The sequence below is a fragment of the Hyla sarda genome, chromosome 3 (genome assembly GCF_029499605.1).
Source record: "Hyla sarda isolate aHylSar1 chromosome 3, aHylSar1.hap1, whole genome shotgun sequence".
Taxonomy (NCBI): domain Eukaryota; kingdom Metazoa; phylum Chordata; class Amphibia; order Anura; family Hylidae; genus Hyla; species Hyla sarda.
Window position 1 is genome coordinate 191,037,571 of NC_079191.1, and position 21,209 is coordinate 191,058,779.

General features: G+C 45.1%; 1 protein-coding gene across 1 annotated transcript in view; it reads left to right on the forward strand.

Moving 5' to 3' along the window:
- Positions 1 to 21,209, forward strand: part of GFRAL (GDNF family receptor alpha like) — a 133,452-nt gene that overhangs the window by 37,774 nt on the left and 74,469 nt on the right. Inside the window, exon 2 of the mRNA XM_056565748.1 lies at positions 10,835 to 10,969. Coding sequence (XP_056421723.1) covers positions 10,835 to 10,969 — 135 coding nt within the window. The remainder of the gene's footprint in view (positions 1 to 10,834; positions 10,970 to 21,209) is intronic.

The window sequence follows — 21,209 nt, forward strand, 5'->3', positions numbered from 1 at the left end:
CTGTGCTCTTCACCGATGAATGCAGGTTCACACTGAGCACATGTAACAGATGTGACAGAGTCTGGAGACGTCGTGGAGAACGTTCGAGTGCCTGCAACATCCTCTAGCATGACCGGATTGTCGGTGAATCAGTAATGGTGTGGGGTGGCATTTCTTTGGGGGGGGGGGGGGGCTGCACAGCCCTCCATGTGCTTGCCAGAGGTAGCCTGACTGCCATTTGGTACCGAGATGAGATCCTCAGACCCCTGTGAGATCATATAATTGTGCGGTTGGCCTTGGGTTCCTCCTAATGCAAGACAATGCTAGACTTTATGGGACTGGGGTTTGTCAGCAGTTCCTGCAAGTGGAAGGCATTGATGCTATGGAATGGCCTGCCCTGAATCTGATTGAGCACCTCTGGGACATCATATCTCACTCCAGCCACCAATGCCACGTTGCACCACAGACTGTCCTGGAGTTGGCGGATGCTTTAGTCCAGGTCTGGCAGTGCATCCCTCAGGAGACCATCTGCCTCCTGGCACGTGGAGGCCACACACACTCCTGAGCCTCATTTTGACTTGTTTAAAGGACATTACATCAAAGTTGTATCAGCCTGCAGTGTAGTTTTCCATTTTGATTTTGAGTGTGACTCCATATCCAGACCTCCATGATCCGGATTTCCATTGATAATTTTTGTGTGATGTTTTTGTCAGCACATTCAACTATGTAAAGACGAAAGTATTTCATATGATTAGTTCATTCATTCAGATCTAGGATGTGTTATCTTAGTGTTCCCTTTATTTTTTTGAGAAATGTATTCAGTCAGCCACCAATTGTGAAAGTTCTCCCACTTAAAAGGATGAGAGAGGCCTGTGATTTTCATCATAGGTATACCTCAACTATGAGAGACATAATGAGAAAAAAAATCCATAAAATCACATTGTAAGGTTTTTAAATAATTTATTTGCTAATTATGGTAGAAAATAAGTATTTGGTCACCTATAAACAAGCAAGATTTCTGGCTCTCACAGACCTGTAACTTCTTCTTTAAGAGTCTCCTCTGTCCTCCACTCTGTTACCTGTATTAATGTCACCTGCTTGATCTTGTTATCAGTATAAAAGACACCTGTCCACAACCTCAAACAGTCACACTCCAAACTGCACTATGACCAAGACAAAGAGCTGTCAAAGGACACCAGAAACAAAATCGGAGACCTGCACCAGGCTGGGAAGACTGAATCTGCAATAGGCAAGCAGCTTGGTGTGAAGAAATAAACTGTGGGAGCAATTATTAGAAAATGGAAGACATACAAGAGTATCGATAATCTCCCTCTATCTGGGGCTCCACAAAAGATCTCATCCCGTGGTGACAAAATGATTACAAGAACGGTGAGCAAACATCCCATAACTACACGGGGGGGGGGGGGGGACCTAGTGAATGACCTGCAGAGAGCTGGGACCAAAGTAACAAAGGCCACCATCAGTAACACACTACGCCGCCAGGGACTCAAATCATGCAGTGCCAGACATGTCCCCCAGCTTAAGCCAGTACATGTCCGGGCCCATCTGAAGTTTGCTGGAGAGCATTTGGATGATCCATTAGAGTATTGGGAGAATGTCATGTGGTCAGATGAAACCAAAGTAGAACGTTTTGGTAAAAACTCAACTCGTCGTGTTTGGAGGAGAAAGAATGCTGAGTTGCGTCCTAAGAACATCATACCTACTGTGAAGCATGGGGCTGGAAACATCATGCTTTGGGAATGGTTTCTGCAAAGGGACCAGGACGACTGATCAGTGTAAAGGAAAGAATGAATGGGGCTATGTATCGTGAGATTTTGAGTGAAAACCTCCATCCACCAGCAAGGGCATTGAAGATGAAATGTGGCTGGGTCTTTCAGCATGACAATGACACCAAACACACCACCCGGGCAACAAAGGAATGGCTTCGTAAGAAGCATTTCAAGGTCCTGGATCTCAACCCCATAGAAAACCTTTGGAGGGAGTTGAAAGTCTGTGTTGCCCAGCGACTGCCCCAAAACATCACTGTTCTAGAGGAGATCTGCATGGAGGAATGGGCCAAAATGCCACCAACAGTGTGTGAAAGCCTTGTGAAGACTTACAGAAAACATTTGACCTCTGTCATTGCCAACAAAGGGTATATAAAAAAATTATTGACCAAATACTTATTTTCCACCATAATTTCCAAATAAATTCTTTAAAAATCAGACAATGTGATTTTATGGATTTTTTTTTTCTCATTATGTCTCTCATAGTTGAGGTATACCTATGATGAAAATTACAGACCTCTCTCATCTTTTTAAGAGGAGAGCTTGCACAATTGGTAGCTGACTAAATACTTTTTTACCGCACTTTACTAAAGGGACATTACATCTTAAAACAGAAAAAGACACACCAAGGAGCCTAACTACAACATGAGAGGACCAATCCTGAACACTAAAACTACAATGTGAAAACACCAATGTTGCATAAAGTGCTAAGTGCAAAAAAAAACCTGTGAAAACACCCCTGAGGAAGTTGCACTGCAATGGAACGCATGGGGCTCCAGTATACTCTGTACTTACTATTTTTCTGCTTGCTGTTTTCCTCCAATATCTGGATCGGTATTTATTATTACTATATGCATATCATCAATCCTACTGGTTGTCTAGCTTTATACCAATACTGGTTCTATATAATTACTTAGTATTGTGTGTCTACAGTTTTTTTTGTACTTAGCACTTTATGCAACATTGTTTTTTTCACTTTGGAGTGGTGTTTATGGGAGGTACAGCTATTTAATATTGTTATCACTGTATTAGAGAGTGATCAGGATTGGTTCTCTCATGTTGTAGTTAGGTATGTTGAAGTTAAGCATGATTACAGCTGGAGAGGACAGGACTAGGTGATTTTTACATATACTGTATATCTTGCAAGAACTTAAAATTCTTACTTTATTAGGTATTCACTAAAAGTATATCATAAAGAACATATTGCATACATTACTAAACGTCTCCTTATTTTTCAAGAAGACCAATTTTTTTAATACATTTGTGTTTATTCATAATCAGTGCAATTTACATATATATCTTCCCCATCCCTGCTGACAGGAATGTCTCCCAGGGATGCCGAGGAAGAAGATTTTATCATACATAACGTGTTGCTACGAGTGATGTATGTTAAAATCTGATGACAGATCTTTAAACAAGTCTTAGGTCTCATGCACAATAGTGGTTGCTGCAACTATTTCCTTGTTACGCCTAGCGCTCCGGGTCCCCGCTCCTCCCCGGAGCGCTCACGGCGTCTTTCTCCCTGCAGCTCCCCGGTCAGCGCTGACCGGGAGCGCTGCTCTGCCATGGCCGTTGGGGATGCGATTCGCACAGCGGGACGCGCCCGCTCGCGAATCGCATCCCAGGTCACTTACCCGTTCCCGTCTCCTGCAGTCATGTGCTGGCGCGCGCGGCTCCGCTCTCTAGGGCACGCGCGCGCGAGCTCCCTGAGACTTAAAGGGCCAGTGCACCAATGATTGGTGCCTGGCCCAATTAGCTTAATTGGTTCCCACCTGTTCCCTGGCTATATCTAGTCTCCTCCCTTGCACTCCCTTGCCGGATCTTGTTGCCTTAGTGCCAGTGAAAGCGTTCTTTGTGTGTTTATATCCTGTGTACCAGTACCTTTGCTATCTCCCTTGACTACGAACCTTGCCGCCTGCCCCCGACCTTCTGCTACGTCCGACCTTGCTACTGCTTACTCCCTTGTACCTCGCCTATCTTCTGTATCTTCAGCAGCCAGAGAGGTGAGCCGTTGCTAGTGGATACGACCTGGTCACTACCGCCGCAGCAAGACCATCCCGCTTTGCGGCGGGCTCTGGTGAAAACCTGTAGTGTCTTAGAACCGGTCCACTAGCACGGTCCTCGCTATCCCTCTCTGGCACAGAGGATCCACCTCCTGCCAGCCGGCATCGTGACAGTAGATCCGGCCATGGATCCCGCTGAGGTTCCCCTGCCAGTTGCCTCTGATATCACCACGGTGGTCGCCCAGCAAGCCCGACAGATCGCCCATCTAACCCACCAGATGTCAGAAATGTCCACCATTGTGCACCAACTTCAGTCGCAACTTCATCAGCAATCATCTCCTCCGCCAGCTCCTGCACCCCTTCCGCAGCGAGTGGCCACTCCTAGCCTCCGCCTGTCTTTGCCGGACAAATTTAATGGGGACTCTAAGTTTTGCCGTGGCTTCCTTTCGCAATGTTCTCTGCACTTGGAGATGATGTCGGACCTGTTTCCTACTGAAAGGTCTAAGGTGGCTTTCGTAGTCAGCCTTCTGTCTGGAAAAGCCCTGTCATGGGCCACACCGCTCTGGGACCGCAATGACCCCGTCACTGCCTCTGTTCACTCCTTCTTCTCGGAAATTCGAAGTGTCTTTGAGGAACCTGCCCGAGCCTCTTCTGCTGAGACTGCCCTGCTGAACCTGGTCCAGGGTAATTCCTCCGTTGGCGAGTATGCCGTACAATTCCGTACTCTTGCTTCTGAACTTTCCTGGAATAATGAGGCTCTCTGCGCGACCTTTAAAAAAGGCCTATCCAGCAACATTAAAGATGTTCTGGCCGCACGAGAGACTCCTGCTAGCCTGCATGAACTCATTCATCTAGCCACTCGCATTGACATGCGTTTTTCTGAGAGGCATCAAGAGCTCCGCCAGGAAAAAGACTTAGATCTCTGGCCACCTCTCCCACAGTCTCCACTGCAATCTGCGCCTAGGCCTCCCGCCGAGGAGGCCATGCAAGTGGATCGGTCTCGCCTGACCCTGGAAGAGAGGAATCGCCGTAAGGAAGAGAATCTTTGTTTGTACTGTGCCAGTACTGAACATTTTCTGGTGGATTGCCCAATCCGTCCTCCACGTCTGGGAAACGCACGCTCACACTCAGCTCTCGTGGGTGTGGCGTCTCTTGATGCCAAGTCGGCTTCTCCACGTCTCACGGTACCTGTTCGGATTTCCACTTCAGCCAGCTCTCCCCTCTCAGCCGTGGCCTGCCTGGACTCTGGAGCTTCTGGGAATTTTATTCGGGACTCCTTTGTGAATAAATTCCGTATTCCGGTGACCCGTCTTGTCAAGCCACTCCGCATTTCCGCGGTCAACGGAGCCAGGTTGGACTGTACCATACGTTTCCGCACGGAGCCCCTTCTTATGAGCATCGGATCTCATCACGAGAGGATTGAACTTTTGGTCCTCCCCAATTGCACCTCGGAGATTCTCCTCGGACTTCCCTGGCTTCAACTTCATTCCCCAACCCTGGATTGGTCCACTGGGGAGATCAAGAGTTGGGGGTCCTCTTGTTCCAAGAACTGTCTAAAACCGGTTCCCAGTAACCCTTGCCGTAACTCTGTGGCTCCTTCTGTATCCGGTCCCCCTAAGGTCATTAAGGACTCTGCCTGCCACAGGAAATGCCCTTCCCCCCCTCCCAGTTCCATCAGGCAAGCTTCTGTGTCCCCTCATGGCCCTCGTCCTGGTGTCACACTGCCCCGTGCCAGGTCTCGCCCTCTGCCCTCTCTCCCCATTCCTACTCCTGCGGTTCTGCCTGCCGTTGAGGAATCCCTCCATCCTTTCCCGGTGTCCTCATCCCAGGGGAGGCAGTTACCCGATAAAGAGAAGGGGAGACCTAAGGGGGGGGGTACTGTTACGCCTAGCGCTCCGGGTCCCCGCTCCTCCCCGGAGCGCTCACGGCGTCTTTCTCCCTGCAGCTCCCCGGTCAGCGCTGACCGGGAGCGCTGCTCTGCCATGGCCGTTGGGGATGCGATTCGCACAGCGGGACGCGCCCGCTCGCGAATCGCATCCCAGGTCACTTACCCGTTCCCGTCTCCTGCAGTCATGTGCTGGCGCGCGCGGCTCCGCTCTCTAGGGCGCGCGCGCGCGAGCTCCCTGAGACTTAAAGGGCCAGTGCACCAATGATTGGTGCCTGGCCCAATTAGCTTAATTGGTTCCCACCTGTTCCCTGGCTATATCTAGTCTCCTCCCTTGCACTCCCTTGCCGGATCTTGTTGCCTTAGTGCCAGTGAAAGCGTTCTTTGTGTGTTTATATCCTGTGTACCAGTACCTTTGCTATCTCCCTTGACTACGAACCTTGCCGCCTGCCCCCGACCTTCTGCTACGTCCGACCTTGCTACTGCTTACTCCCTTGTACCTCGCCTATCTTCTGTATCTTCAGCAGCCAGAGAGGTGAGCCGTTGCTAGTGGATACGACCTGGTCACTACCGCCGCAGCAAGACCATCCCGCTTTGCGGCGGGCTCTGGTGAAAACCTGTAGTGTCTTAGAACCGGTCCACTAGCACGGTCCTCGCTATCCCTCTCTGGCACAGAGGATCCACCTCCTGCCAGCCGGCATCGTGACATTCCTCAATAGACGAGCCACTGACTTCCCCCACTAGATCTGTTAAAAAAGGACCTATGGTGGCAACTGCGGACTGTTTATTGTCTATAGGTACAGACACTTTTCAATACACTAACCCATATTTTAAATTACACTCAGGAGCTTGTCTGTAAACTACATTGCTCAAAAAATGAAAGGGAACACTAAGATAATACAGCTAACAAGATAATCCTAGATCTGAATGAATGAATTAATCTTGTGAAATACTTTCGTCTTTACATAGTTGAATGTGCGGACAACAAAATCACACAAAAATTATCAATGGAAATCAAATTTATCAACCCATGGAGGTCTGGATATGGAGTCACACTCAAAGTGGAAAACCACAGTCAAAGTGGAAAACCACACTACAGGCTGATCCAACTTTGATGTAATGTCCTTGAAACAAGTCAAAATGAGGATCAGTAATGTGTGTGGCCTCCATGTGCCCGTATGACCTCCCTACAATGCCTGGGCATGCTCCTGATGAGGTGGTGGATGGTCTCCTCAGGGATGAGCTCCCAGACCTGGACTAAAGCATCCGCCAACTCCTGGACAGTCTGTGATTCAATGTGGTGTTGGTGGCTGGAGTGAGACATGATGTCCCAGATGTGCTCAATCAGATTCAGGTCTGGGGAACAGGTGGGCCAGTCTATAGCATCAATGACTTCCTATTGTAGGAACTGCTGACACACTTCAGCCACGTGAGGTCTAGCATTGTCTTGTATTAGGAGGAACCCAGGGCTAACTGCACCAGCATATGGTCTTACAAGGGGTCTGAGGATCTCATCTCGGTACCTAATGGCAGTCAGGCTACCTCTGGTAAGCACATGGAGGGCTGTGCGGCCCCCCCAAAGAAATGCCACCCAACACCATTACTGACCCACCGCCAAACTGGTCATGCTGCAGGATGTTGCAGGCAGCAGAACGTTCTCCACGACGTCTCCAGACTCTGTCGCATCTGTCACATGTGCTCAGTGTGAACCTGCTTTCATCTGTGAAGAGCACAGGGCGCCAGTGGCGAATTTGCCAATCTTGGTGTTCTCTGGCAAATGCCAAACGTCGTGCACAGTGTTGGGCTGTAAGCACAACCCCCACCTGTGGACATCGGGCCCTCGTACCACCCTCATGGAGTCTGATTCTGACCGTTTGAGTGGACACATGCACATTTGTGGCCTGCTGGAGGTCATTTTGCAGGGCTCAGGTAGTGCTTCACCTGCAGAACCACTCCTTTTTTGGGAGTGTCTTGCTAATTGCCTATAATATCCACCTGTTGTCTGTTCCATTTGCATAACAGCATGTAAAAAAGATTATCAATCAGTGTTGCTTCCTGAGTGGACAGTGTAATTTCACAGAAGTGTGATTGACTTGGAGTTACATTGTGTTGTTTAAGTGTTCCCTTTATTTTTTTGAGCAGTGTATTTGCATGTGGACATTGAGAAATCTGCAATCACAAAAGGTTATGTAGGATTCTAGAACAAGACAGTTACATTTTCTAGATGTCATCAAAGTAGCAGAGCTCTGCTTGTGTATAGGTATGTGGTAGTATAGTGATCACAGGAGAATATTAACCCATTAAAAGGAATCTCTCATCAGGGCACCAGTGTATCAGTCGGTACAGGCTGGTAGTGGGGGTGACACTGATGATAACGTTACTTACCTACCCTCAAATTATGGTCTTGTTCCTCCACTATCTTCTTTAATCCCCCCTTTCTCAAGCCTGCCCGCAGCAGGGCCTAGCAAAGAAGCAGCAGTGACACAAGCGTGCTCCTGCCATATACCAAGTCTGCCGCTCGATTAAACAGGATAACAGACAAACAGGATAACGGATCGGGGCAGATAAGTTTCATTATAAGTAGAGATGAGCAAATTGAAAAATTGAATTTGGCCAATTTACCAAATTTTCCGAAAAAATTTGGTCCGGTCCGAATTTATTCAAGGTGAATCGCTATTCAAAATGGCTATTTCTGGGCTACAGAGAGCCTCCCTAGGGGTGTAGAACACTTTACCTTGCTGTAACACGCATAGGGAGTGTGCTGTGTTAGTGAAATAGTACTGTTATTCAGTATGACATGTAGATTATAGGTGTTGCTATTAGAATCACTGTCGCAGAATGGCACAATGACAGAGCCTGGAGGTGGCATCAGTATGAGGAGACCATATAGTGGCTGAATGACACAACGTGGAGGTGTTGGCAGCATGAGGAGACCATATAGTGGCTGAATGACACAGTGCAGAGGTGGCGGCAGCATGAGACCATATAGTAGCTGAATGACACAGCGTGGAGGTGGCGGCAGCATGAAGAGACCATATAGTTGCTGAATAACACATCCTGGAGGTGGCAGAAGCATGGCTAGACCATATAGTGGCTAAATGACACAGCCTGGAGTCCATGCAGAGACCATGAAGCATGCAGAGACCATGATCTGGCAGAATGACACAGCATGGAGTTGGTGGCAGCAAGAGGAGACCATATAGTGGCTGAATGATACAGCCTGGAATTGGCGTCATAAAGAGGAGACCATATAGTGGCTGAATAAGACACTGTGGAGTCGGCGTCAGCAAGAGGAGACCATATAGTGGCTGAATGAGACAGTGTGGAGTTGGCGTCAGCAAGAGGAGACCATACAGTGGCCGAATGACACAGCATGAGGGTGGAGGCACCAAGAGGAGACCATATAGTGGCTGAATGACCCAGCCTGGAGGTGGCAACAGCCTGACGAACCATAAGGCCTCTTAATTGAAAAAATTAAAGATCATTTTTAATATTTAAATTGAAGATTTCAAATACTGTAGAGGAACCTAAAAAGTTTTATTTATTGTGGCAGTAGTATGAAAAGACCACATGGTGGCACAGTGACACAGCCTGGGGGTGGCAGAAGTATGAAAAGACCATAATCTAGCAGAATGACACAGCCTGAAGTTGGCGGCAGCAAGAGGAAACAACATAGTGGCTGAATGACACAGGCTGGAGCTGGCATCAGCATTAGGGGAACATATGGTGGCAGTATGAGACAGCCTGAAGCTGGCAGCAGCATGAGGAGAACCTATGGTGGCAGTATGAGACAGCCTGGAGCTGGCATCAGCATGCAGAGAACATATGGTGGCAGAATGAGACAGCCTGGAGCTGGCATCAGCAGCAGCAGGAGTCCTGAAAGTGACCCGGTGACAGAGTGGGGCGGTGGGTGGCAATACCAGTACCCGGTGATGAAGGTGGGTAAAAAAAAAAAGGAGAACTTGGCATCAAATATGTGGCATCAGGTGAGTGACATGGTAGCAGCTGAGGCTGGTAGGCAGAAGAAAACGGTCTCTTTTGTAAATGTGTTAGTGTGCACAAGGAAGTTTTGAGGATATGCGTTACGTAAAACTTAACTTTGAATAATATTCTTAGTAGAGATGACCGAATCGAATCGGACGAAGTCAAATTCACTCCAAATTTCATGGAAAATTTGATTAGAACTGAATACGGACTTCGACTCGATTTGAAATAAGGAATTTCTTTATTAGCGACATCCCTGCAATTGTCCTGTATAATATATAGATGCAAGTGGCTTTCTCCTGCCCTCGCATCTCTCAAATAGATAGGATAATCGCAGCGGGTGTCAGGAGTACAGTGCAGTGATGCGAGCGTAGGAGAAAGCCACTCCATCTCTGCAATAGAAAGGACAATCGCATCAGCTGTCAGGAGTGACACCCGGGGCGATCTGTCTATTAGTACAGGTACTACAGCTCCCATCATGGAACAGTCTGTTCCATGCTGGGAGTAGTACTGTAGGTGACACTGATGACAGATTCCCTTTAAGAACACAGCCTATTTTGACCTTATTGTGTCAATGTTCATTTTTTTATTTGTTTTTTTCCTTATCGCCTTTTAAGATAATTTTTTCAATCTGAACAATTGTTTTGCAATAACACCATTTATTTTACCATTAAAATTACTGTGCACCCAAAAGAATATCACTTTTGGGTATAAAGATATTATTGGAGATTTATCATTGCTTTTAGAGATTTTTATTTTTGCTTACACCGGGCACACAAAATGTCGTGGGTATGCAAGTACCACACAGAATAACTTTTTCTCATCATGCACTGCAATGAGCATTGGGCAATGAGGACCCTGTCACCAATTCCCTGATCGTTCCTCCTTGGACAGAATTTGAAAAGTATGAACCTCTGCTGACTAAGAATAATCTAGAAGCTTTGCCATTTTGGAGATGCATTTACCTAGTCATCCATTACAATTTGGCTCTTGGAAAAGTTGCTCAGATTCTTACACTTGTCCATTTTTTTCTATTTCCTGCACATCACTTTCAAGAACTGACTTCACTGTTGCCTTATACAGTACATACCATCTAGACTGGTGCCATTGTTAAGGGATAAATGTTATCCACTTCAGTTTGTTTAAGACTGATTGGTCCATATCTGTATTTATCAATTGTCATTTTTGTGTTTTAGCTCTCTGGTTAATCCTTTTAAATTTGCCAAGATCAAAAGCTGTAAACTGTCTTAACCTGAAAGAGAGATGCAAAATGTCTGAAGATGAGTGTGCAGGACTTTGGGCTACTGCAGAACGGATGTGTGATCTTTCAGGTAAGTGACACATGATAAATTTAGCCAGTTGCAAAGAATCTAATCTACAATCTATACCAGTAATATAACAGAAGAGAACATGGTCTTGCCAGCTATTTTCAGGAACTCTGTTTTTTTTTTTTATTCTAAATTCCCGTTTATTTTTTTTTTATTTTTTTTTCATACAAAGTCTGGAAATGTATATATACAGTGAAGTCTCTTTGAGAAGACCAAATAAAGTTTCTTAGAAAATTGGTTTTCTATGGGGGAGGATTGTTATCTTAAAGGGGTACTATGCTGGAAAACAAATGTTTTAAAATCGACTGATGCCAGAAAATTAAACAGATTTGTAAATTACTTCTATTTAAAAGTCTTAATCCTTCCAGTACTTATCAGTTGCTGTATGCTACAGAGGAAGTTGAGTAGTTCTTTCCAGTCTGACCAAAGTGCTCTCTGCTGACACCTCTGTCCATGTCAGGAACTGTCTAGAGCAGGAGCAAATCCCTATAACAAACTTCTGCTCTTAACAGTTCCTGACATGGACAGAAGTGGCAGCAGAGAGCACTGTGGTCTGGCTGGAAAGAACTACACAACTTCCTGTGGAGCATGCAGCAGCTGATAAGTACTGGAAGGATTAATATTTTTAAACAGAAGTAATTTTCAAATCTGTTTAACTTTCTTGCACAAATTGATTTGAAAAAATGTTTTCCTCCGAAGTACCTCTTTAAAGAAAATAGTCACTTTGTATAATGTATGGTGGCCTGAAAATCTGTCACACGAAATGGCAGCCTGGATAAGAGAGTGGTATTTTAAAAGTGGTGAATAAGTTTAGCCAAAGTTTACAAACACTAAATAGGGGGAGATTTATCAAAACAATCAGATTGCTTCTATCATTTAGCAAAGGCCTTTTCAAAAATGAAAGAAGCGATCTGATTAGTTGCTATGGGCAACTCAGCAACTTTTCCTCTGAACAGATTTTGATAAATCTCCCCCATAGTGTACCTTTTATTTAAACAATTTTAGACACCAATATGAATATTGTTATTCATATAGGACATCTGAAGCAAAAAAAAACGTAGCCCCTATCCACAGGATAGGAGATAAGTGTCTAATTGCAGGAGGGGGGGTCCGAATGCTGGGACCCCCCGCGATCTCCTGCACAGGGCCAAAGCTCTGCACGACTTTCCTTTAAAGGAGGCATGCCAGCCGCAGCGTGACGTTGCTGCCGACACACCTCTCCATGTAGTTCCATGGGAGAGGCGGGGAGGCAGCGTTCGTGCCTTCCTGCCTCTTCCATAGAACTCTGTGGGATGGGTGCATGGAGGGGGCGTACTGTTGACCTCTCTCACATAGAGTGGCAATGCGGGGCCCCGTTTGGGAGATTGCGGGGGGTTCCAGCGGTCGGACCCCCCGCGATCTGATCCCTTATCCTATGGATAGGCGATACGTAGTTTTTTGCTGCAGATTTTCTTTAATCTGGATTTTTAAGCATAAAAGTGCACAAGAAAAAACTCTGCACTTTTCATGGTGCAAAACAAACTGTAATATACACTGCTCAAAAAAATAAAAGGAACACTAAGATAACACATCCTAGATCTGAATGAATGAACTAATTGTATGAAATACTTTCGTCTTTACATAGTTGAATGTGCTGACAACAAAATCACACAAAAATTATCAATGGAAATCAAATTTATCAACCCATGGAGGTCTGGATGTGGAGTCACACTCAAAATCAAAGTGGAAAACTACACTACAAGCTGATCCAAGTTTGATGTAATGTCCTTAAAACAAGTCAAAATGAGGCTCAGTAGTGTGTGTGGCCTCCACGTGCCCGTATGACCTCCCTACAACACCTGGGCATGCTCCTGATGAGCTGATCTGCCAACTCCTGGATAGTCTTTGGTGCAACGTGGCATTGGTGGAAGAAGCGAGACATGATTTCCCAGATGTGCTCAATCAGATTTAGGTCTGGGGAACAAGTGGGCCAGTCCATAGCATCAATGCCTTCCTCTTGCAGGAACTGCTGACACACTCCAGCCACATGAGGTCTAGCATTGTCTTGCATTAGGAGGAACCCAGGGCCAACCGCACCAGCATATGGTCTCACAAGGGGTCTGAGGATCTCATCTTGGTACCTAATGGCAGTCAGGCTACCTCTGGCAAGCACATGGAGGGCTGTGCGCCCCCCCCCCCCCAAAAAGAAATTGCCACAAGCCATTACTGACTCACCGCCTAACCGGTCATGCTGGAGGATGTTGCAGGCAGCACAACGTTTCCCACAGCATCTCCAGACTCTGTCACTTCTCTCGTGTGCTTAGTAGTGTTGAGCGGCATAGGCCATATTCGAATTCGCGAATATTCGCAAATATATGGACGAATATTCGTCATATATTCGCGAATATTCGCATATTCGTTATATTCTCGTTTTATTTTCGCATATGCGAAAATTCGCGTATGCGAAAATCAACATATGTGAATATTAGCATATACAAAATTAACATACGCGAAAATTCGCATATGCTAATTTTCGCATATGCGAATTTCTGCACGCCAGTCTCACACAGTAGTAATACAGCCTTCTTTACACCACACAAGCTGGAAGCAGAGAGGGGTGATCACTGTGATGTGTACTGTGAAGAAAAAAATGAAAAAAAAAACGAATATTCGTAATTACGAATATATAGTGCTATATTCGCGAAATTCGCGAATTCGCGAATATGCGATATTCGCGAATAATATTCGAATTGCGAATATTCGTGAGCAACACTAGTGCTTAGTGTGAACCTGCTTTCATCTGGGAAGAGCACAGGGCGCCAGTGGCGAATTTGCCAATCTTGGTGTTCTCTGGCAAATTTAAAACATCCTGCACAGCCCCCACCTGTTGACGTCAGGCCCTCATGCCACCCACATGGAGACTGTTTCTGACCGTTTGAATGGACACATGCACATGTGTGGCCTGCTGGAGGTCATTTTTCAGGGCTCTGGCAGTGTTCCTCCTGCTCCTCCTTGCACAAAGGCAGAAGTAGCAGTCCTGCTGCTGGGTTATTTCCCTCCTACGGCCTCCTCCACGTCTCTTGATGTACTGGCCTTTCTCCTGGTAGTGCCTTCATGCTCTGCACACTATGCTGACAGACACAGCAAACCTTATTGCCACAGCTCTCATTGATGTGAGTTCCTGGATGAGCTTCAATACCTGAGCCACTTGTATGGGTTGTAGACTCCATCTCATGCTACCACTATGGTGAAAGCACCACCAGCATTCAAAAGTGACCAAAACATCAGCCAGGAAGCATAGGAACTGAGAAGTGGTCGGTGGTCACCACCAGAAACACCACTCCATTATTGGGGGTGTCTTGCTAATTGCCTATAATTTCCACCTGTTGTCTGTTCCATTTGCACAACAGTATGTGAAATTGATTGTCAATCAGTGTTGCTTCCTGAGTGGACAGTGTGATTTTACAGAAGTGTGATTGACTTGAAGTTACATTGTGTTCTTTAAGTGTTCCCTTAATTATTTTTTTTTTTTGAGCAGTGCACTTACTTTATTAATGTTCCCATTGTGGTCAATATCCAATCTGTATTCCCTCTGGTTTACTAGATGTATGCCTGGATTTTACATCCATGTGATTTTCTGTCATCCTACCAGGTATTAGAGTTATGTCTATGCAATACTCTTTCCATACTGTTGTCACATTATACACTGGTTGTTGGCCATAGTGATCCTATGGTGTCACATGGACATCATGTCATCATATTCTGCTAGTAAACAAAATGATCAGTGACTGGTGTGCACAATTAATGGGTTAAGGATTTCTTATTCCATATATAGAGGCATACCTGTCCACAGCTTGTATGTGTTTTTAAAGGGGTTATCCAGGAAAAAAAACTTTTTTTATATATATCAACTGGCTCCAGAAAGTTAAACACATTTGTAAATTACTTCAATAAAAAAAATCTTAATCCTTTCAGTACTTATGAGCTGCTGAAGTTGAGTTGTTCTTTTCTGTCTAAGTGCTGTCTGATGACAAGTGTCTCATGAACCGTCCAGTTTCGAAGCAAATCCCCATAGCAAACCTCTTCTACTGCAGTTCCCGAGACAAGCAGAGATGTCAGCAGAGAGCACTGTTGCCAGACAGAAAACAACAACTCAACTTCAGCAGCTGATAATCATTGAAAGGATTAAGATGTTTTAATAGAAGTAATTTACAAATCTGTTTAACTTTCTGGAGCCAATTGATATATATATATATATATATATATATATATATATATATATATATAAAAAGTTTTTTTCCTGGAATACCCCTTTAAAGTGTAGCTCCTTCTACTTCGACAGAGCTTAAATTTAATACCATTCTGTACAACCCCATTAAATCTTATTTATGAATCCCTGAAACTTTATTTTATATATTCTGTTCATTAATATTTTAATTGTCCAATATGTTCAATCATGAGACAATTGTGCATTTAAAACAGATACATGTGTGTACATCTAGATATTTTTTGTAGATCCCTTCGACGGTTTACTCTCTTCACCAACACAGGAGAGAGATCATTTTTTATTCAAATTGTTATGAAATTTTATATGTATGTGATTGACATGGTTGGTCTAATTTATAGCTTTAGTACTTTCATTACTAAACATGCTATAACAAATTGTATATGTTGCAATATAGATGTGCTGCACTGGCCTGTCTTTTGTTGATTTTATGCTTCAGCGCAGGCATCAATCCCTTTTTATCAATAATTAGTGTTTGCTTTTAATATTTATTCAGCTGTCTGTAGAACAATATTGGTGTTCAACCATTAGCATTATTTTATTTGGTTCTTTGAAACTATATAAAAGGAATCTGCTAGAATAGTAAGAATATGAAGCACATTTATATCTGCATGAAATAAAGTACATAAAGTACTGTTTTTATTTTATTTTTTTACATTTTGATTGTTTCCATCCAAGGGAAATATGATTTTGCTTTAGACGATAATAATGTACAGTATAATAAAATTATCATAAAAAGAATCCAATGATGCACATGTTAATTTTAGGTAATGTATATTATCCATGTTATTTAGTTCTTGCATCTATTTACTTTCTGTTTAGTGCATGTAATACCAATGGTTGTAACCCACCAGTCTCACCACCAGGCACTTACGGCCTCTGTGATGTGTTCTCTGCTTCACCTCCCTACCGTCTACTTCAGGCTTCCTCCCTTGGCCTCTCCCGCTACCTCCTCCAAGTTCCTGGTCTGCCCTCTAAGGGCCACATGCATGCATTGGCTAAACTTTAAAGAGCCAGTACTCACTTCTCTACTCTGTCCTCCACCTATTTCTGCTAGGCATCATATGGATGCCCAGTACAGGAATTTCACCCCTGTACCCTTGCTGCCCTTTCAGGCAGACTCCATTCAGTGACCTCTGCCCCCCCCCCCCCCGTACCTATGTTCCATGTCTAATGTTAAACACCTATGTTAGCTAATGTAAAGTAATGTTGCTTTGCATTGTATCCAAGGAAGGTACCAGTGACCATATGACCTACAGGGTGACCTATGGGACCCCTCCAGAGTCTCCCCCATATAAACCCTGGGTGGAGCTAGCTCAGTCTCTTTCCTGCTTAGCTGAGTTACAATGAGGTCAAGTCCTGAGAGAGTGTCTGGTGTCCTGAGGAGGCCCAAGGCCTACCACGCAGCCACACTTCCACTAATCCAGTGCCCCAAAGGTTAAGTTCAAAACCTGGTAAGCTACATACAGGTTGAAGTCAGTCTAGTCAAGTCAGTTAAAATTGGTCTGTATACAGTCAGCGTGGGCCTGCAGCAAATTGTCCAAATCCACTATAAGTCCTAGAGAGCCCTAGAGTCTTTGAAGTCACTGGTCACCTTCTTGGAACTAACTGGGCTGTCAAGCCTATTCCATCTGTCTACCCCAGTAAAGCTGCCGTTGTTCCGTAACTTTGTGTCAGAGTAATTTTTTGCCCAGTGGCTAGCCCAGGATCCAGCGGCATACTTTCGGGTGGTGCAGGGGTTAAACCACGCCCTGGCATCATGAATACAAGGGGTTTATGCCATCTGCCCATGGGTTAATAACATCTGCCCTCATGACACCCTGACCACAATTACCTCTGCCTGAACAACCCGAACACCTCTGCCTGAACAATATTGTGGGTTTTCCATAGTAAATGTGTGTGTTCCTGATCTGCTATTCTGTATATACCTGTGCTTGTTTACCTGACATTGCCTCTGCTTGACCTTTGTGTACTTAGCTGATTCTCCTGTGCATGACCCAGACTGTTGACACTGAACCTGTTTCTAACCACAGATTCATCCTGCTGCTACTAAAACATCTTCATCTCTGCTACATGTACACCTTGTGGCTGCTTAACCCTCACTGGGATGAAACTACTGCTGCTGACTAGCACCACCTATTTGATCTGATCTCCACTACAGACTCTTAAAGGAGTACTCTGGTGCAGAGTATTCCTGCTCCGTTCTGCCCGGGCTGCAAAATAAATGAAAATAAACCACCACTCACCTCCCTGGGTTCCTGCGGAGCGCCACTACAGCTGATCGGTCCTCTGGTCCATCCTCTTCATACTTCCGTGTGAACGAAGCGTCACATGGTGCTCAGCCTATCGCCGGCCGAGGCAGAACATTGCGGCGGCCGGCGATAGGCTGAGCGCCATGTGACGCTTTGTTCACACGGAAGTATGAAGAGGATGGACCGGAGGACTGACCAGCTGTAGTGGCGCTCCGCGCGAACCCAGGGAGGTGAGTGATGGTTTATTTACATTTATTTTGCAGCCCGGGCAGAACGGAGCAGGAATACTCTGCACCAGAGATCAGCTCAAATAGGTGGTGCTAGTCAGCCGCAGTAGTTTCATCCCAGTGAGGGTTAAGCAGCCACAAGGTGTACATGTAACAGAGATGAAGATGTTTTAGTAGCAGCAGGATGAATCTGTGGTTAGAAACAGGTTCAGTGTCAACAGTCTGGGTCATGCACAGGAGAATTAGCAGGAATCGGCAGGACGGAGCAGGAATACTCTGCACCAGAGTACTCCTTTAAACCCACACTGGACTGTGCTATGGCTCCTGCTATTACCACCAGGTTGCCAAAATGCCAGGGCCAGATTAAGGCTGCCTGGAAGACAGAGCACTTCATTATGTCTCCCCCCCCCCCCGACAGTTCCCCCACATTAGATGCAGTATAGTTTCCCCACATTAGGTGCAGTATAGTTTCCCCCTCATTAGGTGTAGTATAGTTCCCCACATTAGGTGCAGCATAGTTCACCCACATTAGGTTCGGTGTAGTTCCTCCACATTAGCTGTAGTACAGTTCCCCACATTAGGTGCAGTACAGTTCCCCCACATTAGGTGCAGTATAGTTCTCCACATTAGGTCCAGTATAGTTCCCCCACATAGTTACATAGTTACATAGTTACATAGTTAGTACGGTCGAAAAAAGACATATGTCCATCAAGTTCAACCAGGGAATTAAGGGGTAGGGGTGTGGTGCGATATTGGGGAAGGGATGAGATTTTATATTTCTTCATAAGCATTAATCTTATTTTGTTCCAGGAATGTATCTAATCCTGTTTTAAAGCTGTTGATTGTTCCTGCTGTGACCAGTTCCTGAGGTAGACCGTTCCATAAATTCACAGTCCTCACGGTAAAGAAGGCGTGTCGCCCCTTGAGACTAAACTTTTTTTTCTCCAGACGGAGGGAGTGCCCCCTCGTCCTTTGGGGGGGTTTAACCTGGAACAGTTTTTCTCCATATTTTTTGTATGGGCCATTAATATACTTATATACGTTTATCATATCCCCCCTTAAACGTCTCTTCTCAAGACTAAACAATTGTAACTCCTTTAATCGCTCCTCATAGCTAAGATGTTCCAAGCCCCATATTAGTTTAGTCGCGCGTCTCTGCACCCTTTCCAACTCCGCAGTGTCCCTTTTATGGACACATTAGGTGCAGTACAGATCGCCCACATTAGGTGCAGTCCAGTTCCCCCACATTAGGTGCAGTACAGTTCCTCCACATTAGGTGCAGTAAAGTTCCCCCAAATTAGGTGCAGTAAAGTTCCCCCACATTAGGTGCAGTATAGTTCCCCACATTAGGTGGAGTTTAGCTCCCCACATTAGGTGCAGTACAGTTCCTCTACAGACATACAGCCTTCAGCCATATACAGTGTATGGCTGGAGGCTGTATGCCTGTGTACTGCCCCACTTCAGTATTCCGACCACCGCTCCTCTGGACCGGGGTCACAATCTACTGCTATGGCCTATGGGCCATAGCAGTAGGTCCCGGGAGCAGAGGTTGGAACACTGAAGATAACATGCCGCTGGTAACTTACCATGCGCGCGTCCTCCTCGCTGTTCCGCTCCGCTCTGCATTTCTTCTATGGGCGCATGCACGGGACGTCAGTGACGTCCCTGCTTGCGCAAACTCCCGGCAGCCCCTGCGTTTTTAAAGTTAACGCGGGGGCTGCCGCAGAGAGGTATCCGCCGGGACATCCTTGTGTCCTGAAAAGATTTTTCGGGACACAGGGATGTCCCGAGTGTGACGGGGGCCCCCTGCGGGCCTGGGGACCAGAGCAGGCGCTCCATGAGTGCCAATGATGATCCGGCCCTGGCTGCAACTCCTGTTTGTAGCTATCATAGGACAGCCCTGGGTCCGGACAGCTGACATCCATGATCAAGGTTCAGACTGGATCCAACAGTGAGGCCCACTGGTTTAGAATATCACACTGAGATAATCTGTAGCTAATAAGAACTCCAGTGGAAAGCTTTTTTTTTTTTTTTTCATATCAACTGGTTCCAGAAACGTAAACAGATTTGTAAATCCCTTTTATTAAATACATTTTAATCCTTTCAGTACTTATCAGCTGCTGTATACTACAGAGGAAGTTGAGTAGTTTGTTTCTGTCTGACCACAGTGCTCTCTGCTGACACCTTTTTCCATGTCAGGAACTGTCCAGGGCAGGATAGGCTTGCTATGGGTATTTGCTCCGGCTTTGGACAGTTCCTGACATGGACAAAGGTGTCTGCGGAGAGCACTGTGGTCAGATAGAAAAGAACAACTCAACTTCCTCTGGAGCATAGAGCAGATTATAAGTACTGGAAGGATTAAGATTTTTCATAGAAGTATTTTACAAATCTGTTTAACTTTCTTGCATCAGGTGATTTAAAAAATATATATAATAATAATAATTTCCACCAGAGTACCCTTTTATGTAATGAAAAATACTATAGAAAGTTGGGAAAAAAATGGTAAAAAACTATTTTTTTTTAAATCAATTGGTGCCAGAAAGTTAAAAGGATTTGTAAATTTACAGTGATTCCTGAGAGCTGAAAGACTTTACACAAAAAAATCTGCCATAGCAGACAAAAAGGACCAATTTCCCAATAGCTAGTAAGAGAATAACTAGAAAATAATAAAACAACTTTTATTATTGCTCACAAAACTAAAATCCAATGAAAAAAGTTAAACCTGTCACATGTAACAATCTATAGAGCACAGGTCACTCTAGGTAGCCCTGCTTAGTATATAGAAATATTTTTGACAACAAGGATAAGGTTACCCGTAGCACATCCGCAGCGTATTTGATGCTGCAGATTTGCTACTGTGGGTCCCTAGAGCCAGCCTCCTACTTTGCCTGTGTGTCCCTACTTTGTCTGCTCGTAGCAGCAATCCACCGCTACAAGCAGACATAGAGGGTGCTGCGAGTCAACTGCTCACTGTACGGTGCTTGCACAGTATACTCACAGACATTGTGGCCGCTTTTGGCCTAGCAGAGGAAGTGACCGTGATATCTGTGAGTACACTGCACATGAGAGAGTGCGACTCACAGTTCCCTATGTTTCTGCTCGTAGAGGCACATTGTTGCTACGAGCACAAAAGGCAAGTCGGTCAGAATTGCATCTGCAGTGCCAAATATGCTGCGTATGTGCTATGTGTGACCTTACCCTAAGTGAGAAACTTGTATTAACCCCTTAAGGACCAGGCCATTTTTCATTTTTGCACTTTTGTTATTTTCTCCTCACCTTCTAAAAATCATAACACTTTCAATTTTGCACCTACAGACCCATATGAGAACTTGTTTTTTTGCACCACCAATTTTACTTTGTAATGACATCAATCATTTCCCCACAAAATATACGGCGAAACCAGAAAAAAATATTTGTGGGGAAAAATTGACTTTTTTAACTTTTGGGGCTTCTGATTCTATGTGTTGAATTTTTATGTAAAAATGATCGCATATCTTTAT